At 41.3% G+C, this 8,505-nt stretch overlaps 1 protein-coding gene across 7 annotated transcripts in view; it reads right to left on the bottom strand.

Moving 5' to 3' along the window:
* Positions 1–8,152, bottom strand: part of Dclre1c (DNA cross-link repair 1C) — a 31,853-nt gene extending 23,701 nt beyond the window's left edge. For 3 of the 7 annotated variants that reach the window (XM_046448239.2, XM_046448244.2, XM_058580517.1), the window contains exons 1-3: positions 7,966–8,152; positions 3,509–3,560; positions 578–662 (exon numbers count right to left, since the gene is read on the bottom strand). In XM_046448239.2, coding sequence (XP_046304195.1) covers positions 578–662; positions 3,509–3,560; positions 7,966–8,074 — 246 coding nt within the window. In that variant the 5' untranslated portion in view covers positions 8,075–8,152. Of the gene's footprint in view, positions 1–577; positions 663–1,205; positions 1,247–3,508; positions 3,561–7,965 lie in introns of those variants that run through there. The other 4 variants (XM_046448242.2, XM_058580516.1, XM_046448241.2 and 1 more) reach the window with 4 other exon arrangements.
* Between the last annotated feature and the right edge of the window lie 353 nt (positions 8,153–8,505).

An 8,505-nucleotide genomic window follows, 5' to 3' on the forward strand; every position in this document is an offset into this window, starting at 1 on the left:
AAAGTTTGAGACCCCCATCTCAAAAACAAAATAAAACAAACAAACAAAAAAACTTAGCAATTATGTCAATGAACATCTTACTTTAAAATATTACAATGCAAGCTGGGCACAGTGGTGTACACCTGTAATTCCATCTACCTGAGAGGCTCAGGTAGGAGGATCACAAGTTAGAGGTTAACCTAGGCAACTTAAAAAAAAAACAAAAAAAAAAACTACTTCAAATTAAGAAGAGCTGGGGTGTAACTTAGTGGTAGAGCACTCACCTAGCAAGTGGGAGGCCCTAGCACCCTGCCTCCAAAAAAATTACAATGCACTTTAGCTAAAGTCAGTGAGATTAAATAAATCAAACTGAAGACCTAGATCAAACTCTTGAGGAAAAACAACAAAAATTAACAAAATGATGACCTCTCAGACTGCTGTATTATAGAAGAGTAAATAGCAATATTCTACCTAATGTATACAATTACAGTGTGTGAGAAATTAGGCTTTGAATAATTTTAATAATATTTTCAATCTACCTCTAAAAATATTTCCAACTTACACAAAGAATCAATGTTATTCAAAAAATGAAACTTACAATTCGTTTCTCCCAAAATCTGTATTTCGGGCTAGTTAACAATAACTCCTTAGTAACAGGAGAACAGTACAGGTAAACCTTCAAGCTGAAAGGAAAAGACAAAGAGAAAAAAAAAAAAAAAAAAACAGGTGTTTTAGTACATTCCAAAATGAGCACCCTGGAACCAGTAACTGTACTTTGTCCAGCTTCAATCTTCTCTAAAAACCCTGAAAACCTTAGAGAAGCTCCCAACATACCAATGCCCAATGACTATTTCAGTTCCACCCAGAGCATAAGAGGGGAAAGTGCTTTGCCCTTGGATCCCCAACCCCTTCACCAAGTCACACAGTGGTGCACACCTGAAAACCCAGTAACTAGGAGGCTGAGGCAGGAGGATTTCAAACTCAAGGACAGCCTGGGAAACTTAGTAGGATCCTGTCTCAAAATAAAAAATAAAAGAGGCTGGTGGATGTAGCTCAGTGGTAGAGCATTTGCCTAGTATGTACAAGGCCTTGGGTTCAATCCCTAGTACTGCAAAAGAAAAAAAAAGAAAGAAACTAATTCCATGGTTGGATATAAACATCAAATACATGAAATAAAATAGAATGCTTTTATTATATTGAATAGGGAAGTTTTTCTAAACATTTACCTTAAAAGCCAATGCCATAATGGAAAAGACTGATGAATCAACTATAAGAAAATAATTTAAAAAAGAAGTCCGTCATCACTCTTATATTACAAATACACACCAGGGGGCTCAGGATATAGATAAAACACATGCCTCATATGTGTGAGGCTCAGGGTCCAATCCCCAGCACTGAAAAAAAAAAAAAAATTGTGTACATGATCAGGTATATCTGGAAAGATACTGCTAAATGTTAAGCTTTTTTTAACTTCAGGCTGATCTACTGTATTTATTTTTATCTTTTGTAGTGCTGGGTATCAAGCCTTTTGCATGCTGGGAAAGTACTCTACCATTGAGCTATACCCACTGCCCGGTATTTACTTTTTCAGTGAATAGAAATTAATTTTGTAATAAACTTGAAAAATTCAATAGTGTAGTTTAAAGATTAGGAATATACTCCATGGCAGATTACTTTCTAAAGATGGCCACACTACTATAAACCCCTGCACACATATTCTTCTTACAAAACCAGTTATCAAAATTCTTCTATTTGGAGGAAGGAGTTGTGTTCCCTCACCTTGAACCTGGGTAGGCCTTTGTAACGGCCTTAACCACAGAATATGATGGAAGTAATTGCATGACTTTTGAGCTAGCTCTCCAGGCATACGGTTCCCTCCAGACCTTAGGACATACACTTTTTGACTGAGTCTCCATTAAGTAGTCCAGATATCCCAAACTACCAGGCAAAAGAGCTTGGAGAGAGAGATGCCCAGAGAGACCCAGAAGTTCTGGCCTTTGCTGTTGCTATTTGAGTCTTCCTAGTCAAGGTGTTAGCACTGACTTTTTAGATAATATCAGTCCCATCTGCCACGAGGCAGGCAGAAACCAGTCATTCCCCTTGTACTTTCTTACAATTCTTAACCCACAGAAACTGAGGTGTTAAACATGATTACTGTTCTTAAAGTCACTCAGTTTTGAGGCAATTTGTTATGCAGCAATGGATAGCTGATATATAGGCTCTGAAATCAGACAAACCTGGTTGAAATCCTAGTCCTGCCACTTACTAGCTGCATGACTTTGGGCAACTAATTGAACTTCTCTAGCTCCTCAGTTTTCTCATCTGTAAAATATAAATCATAATAGTATCTATCTAAACGATTATCAAGAGGCTTTAATGAGAATGTCAGTTCCAAGAAGACAGGGATTTTCATCAGTGTCACTCACCACTATATTCTCAACCTTCAGCACCATGCCTGGCTCATCGCAGGCACTCAAAAAAAAAATTCCTGAAAAAATTCATAGTGCCTTGAATACAGTAAGTTTTCAAGAAATATTAATTATCTTTCTCAAGAACACAAATTATTGCTATTTGATAGCAGAGAAGCCTAACAGCCACTGGTTTAAAAATCAAAGGGCCTTTTCCAAATATGTATCTTGAGAATTTGGAATTTAGATTTAAGTAATGGCTTCAGGAAGAGTCCAATAGTTCACCTTTAACAATAGATCCAAGCCAGGCATGATGGCCTGTAATCCAGCAGCTTGGGAGGTTGAGGCAGGATTGCAGGTTTGAAGCCAGCCTCAGCAACTTTTAGCAAGGCTGTATGCAACCTAGTGAGACCTTGTCTCAAAATAATAAATAAAAAGGGCTGGGGATGTGTCTCAGTGGTTAAGTGCCCCTGGATTCAATCCCTAGTACAAAACTAACAAACTAAACAAAACAAAACAAAAAGGATCCAGCTAGGTGCAGTGGTGCATGCCTATAATCCCAGCAGCTCCAGTGGCTGAGGTAGGAGGATCACAAGTTCAAAGCCAGCCTTAGCAACTTAGCAAGGCAATGTCTCAAAATAAAAAATTTAAAGGGATGGTGATGTGGCTCAGTGGTTAAGCACAACTGGGTTCAATCCCTGGTATCACAAAAAGAACATATCCAAAGATTATTATAAGAACATTCACACACAAACACACAGAAATGAAGACAAATGTTATTGTTATTACCAGTAGCATGGATGAATCTCACAAATATAATGTTAAATCAAAGAAAAACATAAGAGTCTATTCAGTATGACTATTTATACAAAGTTCAGAAACAGCCAAAGTTAACCCATGATGACAAGAGTAATAGGGGTTACCTCTGGGAGGAGGAAGAACCAGGAGGAGACATGGGGGTCTAGGATAGTGTTCAATTTCTTGATCTGGGTAGATGTGTTCACTCCGTAAAAGTTCAGTCTGTCCCTTTCTTATGTATGCACTTTTCTGTCTAGATGTTATTTCCCAATTAAAATGTTTTCTTAAACACACACACACAAATATGTAGTAAAAGAAATCACCTGCACTCTAATCTTCTTTTCAAGGTAGGGGCCCTTAATCCTTTCATGTGATCTAAAAATAGGAGAACAAAAATCATAAACATGTTTTTTATTTTCCACAGAATTCCGTAGCCCAAAGAAACTGAGTCATCTTGTGATGCTTCCTGTTAAGAAAAAACATGAGGTAAACTTTTATAAGAGATTGATTTAGGTGGGCTGTGAACCCTTTCTTCTGCAGATGAGGAATCCCTGAGAAAAGAATAGGAACTACTAAAAGTTGCCCAACCCTGAGCCATCAAAAGTAATTTAAAAGGAAAGTGACCCCCAGCACCTTGGGCAGAGTCTAAACCTCCCTGAGGAACCACTGGATGGATAATTGCTTCTAGAACTTCCCTTCACTCTCGTCCTCAACCCAAACATTCTTTGGGCTTCCTATAGTGTGACCCATTCAACTCCCACCACTTAAGTTGGTCCATCCAGAAGTTGAAGCTTGTGTCCGCTGGACTCCACTAGGATGTCATTCAGGCTGAAGCCAGAATCAGCAGCTGTAGGGCAGGCCCAAGATAGCTATAGATGGGCTCCTCACCAAGGCTTCCTGCAGGTTGTATTTTTTGTACATAGCCAAAGCATGAACACCCTGATTCAGTGTATGCAATCAAGGTCATAAACATGTGCCTTGAGCATGCACCCACTTATGTAACCTGTTGGCAATGTGCCTTCTTTATGTAGCCTGTATATAAAAAAGGCCTATGAGAACACTCAGGGGGCTAGGGGCTGCTGCCACCTCTGAATAAAGCACGTCTACTATCCCGACTATGCCTGGCATCTTCTTTTAACCACCTGAGACCGAAACCTTCTTTCCTGGGCCTGAGCCACAGCTCAACAGCCGTGTTTCATCATTTGCTCAGCCCAGTGTGACTGCTGGATTGAAAGGAGGGACATTACTAGCCACACAGACTTGCTCTACAGCCCTCCGAGTTAACCAACACAGAAAGATAACATGCAAGAAAGCTAACAATTATACCAAAGAGTACATTACCACAGAGTGCATTCTAATATACTGTGACTCTTCAGTGTATAAAGGCCTGAATAATAATAATGTCTAAGCACTTCTAATTGTTTACATCGAACTATTTCTAATCTTTTGATTATCACTACTACCACATACACACAAGACTTTGGTTTATAATTGGGGATCTGTGAATCCAGAGAAAACAAAGTAGTCATCATACTTCATGGGACACATGCCCCTCCAGGACAAATCACCTGTTCCCTAAGAAAGTGGGTCCCTTCAGGTTGCAGCTGGTCCAGCTGTTTAGGACTTATGGGTATGTTCCAAAGGTTTCCAAGAACTTGTGTCCCAGCAGAAAGGAGGCTGAAACCAAACTCTGTACACCATTCTCTCAAACTAATGCAGCAGGCAGTACCCTGTGCCTTTGTATCATGACCTCCATCCCCACCACCCATAGGCCCTTCCTAATTGGTAGTCAAGAGAACCTGGGTGAGTTTCCTTGACTGCATCCAGAGTCTACTTTCCAGAGTGGTTTTCTTTTCCTTGACAAGAAAAAAAATCATCTTAAGTTGCCCCTTCAAAAGATCTTCTCCAACCTTGGGCCACTCTCAAGCCATGAGTGCTCTCTTATCCTCTGAACCTGACTGATGCTCCGTAAATCCTACCCTGAGCACGGAGTTGGACTCCAGATGGGTCCATGACCCACTTTAATCATATTATAATGTTAATGTATTTCTGTCTATTTTTTTTCTAGAGAATACCCTATCATTAGGTATTCTACATTAGTCGGTTCGGGTTTCCATAATAAAATGCCATAAACTGGGAGGTTTAAATAACACACTTTTATCTCTCACAATTCAGAAAGATGGGAAATTCAAGATCAAGATGTTGGCCAATTTGGTTTCTGATGAGGCCTCTTTTCCTAGAGCTGCCTTCCCATTGTGTGCTTCTGTAAAGAGAGAGCCCTCTTCCTCTTTTACTGGGGATTAAGCCCAGGGTGTTTTACCAAAATAAAAAAAAAACTGAGTTTTTCATTTTGAGACAAGGCATTGCAAAGTTGCTGAGGGTAGCCTCAAACTTGCAATCCTCCTGCCTTATCCTCCTAAGTTCTGGAATTACAGGTGTGAGCTGTTAGGTACAGGACAGGCTGAATTAAGTTGTCTGCAGGGCATGCCAAACAAAGTTAGCTGCAGGATGACCTGGCTTCTCAAACCCTCTTTATCACCTGCTTGCTTTAAGCCCAAAGGCCCAAGTCCTCGCTCAAGGCTGAACTCTTAACCCCCACTTGTGCCAACAAGGCAACTTGCAGACCCAGAGACCCCGTTAGATTTTGGCTGTAAAAACTCCCTCCTGCCAGGCCCCTCTCTTGTTTTCTCTCTCTTTTGCTCTCTCTTGCTCTTGCTCTCGCTCTCTCCCCCTCCATCTCTTCTCTTTCCTCTTTCCTCTCTCTCTTTTTTTTTCTCTCTCTCTCTTCTCCTCTTTTGCAGTGCTGCAATAAAGCTCTCTTGGTCACTCCGAGTGTTGTGGTCACTTTCCTTTCAAGAGCCACCACACCCACCTCTCCCATTAGCCTTGATTATCTTCTTTTTTAGGACCTAGCCTCAAATATTATTACACTGGCTTAGGACTTCAACATATTTGATTTGGGGCAGTGAGTGTATAGCATGGTCAAAGAAGCCTATGCCTCCAAAAGGTTAAAAAATACCAGTAAGCAATGTGGGAGACTCCAAAAGCAGAAGTTGAGTTCTTGCCTATGTTGAGTTTGCATAAATAAATTCACATGTGATTAGAGAAAAGGAAAAATTATTATAAACTGCTCCAGAGTAGGGAAATTCAATTTCTTATTTAATGTGCAAATACATGATGGTGATCTCACAAATTCCTTTAGATGAATTTAAACTCATTAATCCTAAACAGGAAGGGCAAGTTCCTAAATAAACTTTAATTACTGCTGTTACTAAATGTTGTAGGAGGCCATTGATTTGAACTAGGCTCTTGCACTAAGCTACAACAAATCAAACCAATATAGTTTAATCACAGTAACTGAGCTTTGGTTGGCTGCAAAAGGTCCTGTAATCAACTAATTAAGCTGTAACCAATTGAATGGCTCATTATCTACACTGTAGCCAATTAAGTTGTTTTCTAGGCCTGACCACTATTCTGTAATATTGTCAGATCATACTGTTAGCTGTTTTCAGAGCCTGCGGTGGTTCTGGAAGCTTCCTGATTCACAAATTGTATTTTGTTTTTCTTTGCTCAAATAAACTCTACTAATTTTAATTCAGTCAAAGGAAGGTGATCACATTTTGAGTTCAGAGTCTCCAACGAGTAAAAATATGAGCATTCTCATCAAGCAGTGGCTTCTCAATGAAAAACAAAACCAAAATTATGTTCTCAAGAATAAACAGACTCTCAGGGTATAGTAATAGCTAATCAAAAGGGGAGGTCCAAGTTTTCCTCATTAAAGAGAAATCACTGAAAGAAACAGAGGCATTTCCCAAAAGCAGTAATGTCAACAATATAGATCAGGTTAAAGTGATTGATTCCACATTCAAGACAATAGTTGGTCTTCACACCAACTGCATGAGGAAAGGCAATTTCTACATCCATAATTTGCTTTAAAATTCTTTTGCACTATGATATGCATGCATGAATTTGTTACTCTTGATTCACTCCTCCATAGCTAATCCAGAAGCTGGCACTGGAAGAGCAGCTGCTGGAGGGCTTAGGTTTACCTCAGTGCTGCAAATTAATTAAGTAGCAAATTAATTAATTTGCTGACTTGCGAGTCAGCAAAAAGATGTTAAAAATGTACATTGGCTTCTTCCTGGAGCATCTAGCCTTGGGTCAGTATCATGAAATATGATACTCTAAACTGCATCCCTGAATATGTCCAGCTGTAGAACTGTAGAGTTCTGGGTGCCTGATGCCTTCTAGAAGGAAAATCCTGCCATCCTAGACTAGAATGGATCTCTCATGTTAAATGTGGACAGAATATCTGAAAAGAGGGGTAGCTTGCACTTGGTATAGCTTACGACACGTTGTTCAACTTGATCAGGTGTGCGCACAGATGTTGGCTAACTACTGTTGGTGGGTATAAAAGAAGTTGATCTGAAACTTGTTTTCTTTACACATGGTAAAGAGAAGTGGGTGGAGAAACAGAGAGAAAGAACGAACTAAACCTCGACAACATCTGACTAGCCGCCACTAGGACAGCGACCAAAATAACTCAGTGACCTACCACACTGGCCAGTGTCACTGTGCGCAACTGGCAGTCACTGTTACTCCAGGTTGTCAGATCTAGGAATAAAGTGTTAGGCGAATAGCCGACTGGGGCATGTGCGCTTTCCAGTCCCTGGCTGGCCTCCCACAACCTCACGTCTGTAGCTCCAGGGTCCCGTCCCCTCTGCCATTGTCACTCCCAGCACCGTACATCCCGGAAGTGGGGGGCGCAGGTCTCACTCACCCTTGTGGCAGTGGGACAGAAAGTAAGCTCGGGCTTTCAGGTTCTCTCTGTCGAAGCGGTCAATGGAAATGGTGGGATACTCAGCCATCTGTCCCTGAAAGGAACTCATAGCGCCGCAGAGCACTGAACCCCGAGCCCGCAGCGAAAGCCGAGGCTGACACAGATCCGACCGCCACTTCCGGGAACCTTTACACCGCCTCGCCATTGGTCGGCCGAATGCAGCCACGACCAATCAGAGGAGCCTAGCGGCTGAGGGCGGTGCCAAGGAGCGTCCATAGGTTCCCGCAGCCTGGGCCTCAGGTTCAAATGTCGGAGCTGAGCTGCAGACAGTGAGCTTGTGGCTTTACCTAGAGTGGGGTCTCCCAACCCGGTGGGATCAAGGGCCTGGAACAAAGAGTAGCATTCCTGTGAAGTGGGCTGCGGAGTGGCTCTAAATCTGACTGCGTTCCTTTTCTTGTCTTTCAAAAACCAAGCTTGTTTTTCTCCTCGGAATTTCTATAGCCATGAGGATCCCATAAGAAAATTTCATACTCAGGGTAG

This window comes from Marmota monax, unplaced genomic scaffold (genome assembly GCF_021218885.2).
Source record: "Marmota monax isolate L192 unplaced genomic scaffold, Marmota_monax_Labrador192_F-V1.1 WCK01_AAM20220418_F8-fsc00066, whole genome shotgun sequence".
Classification (NCBI taxonomy): domain Eukaryota; kingdom Metazoa; phylum Chordata; class Mammalia; order Rodentia; family Sciuridae; genus Marmota; species Marmota monax.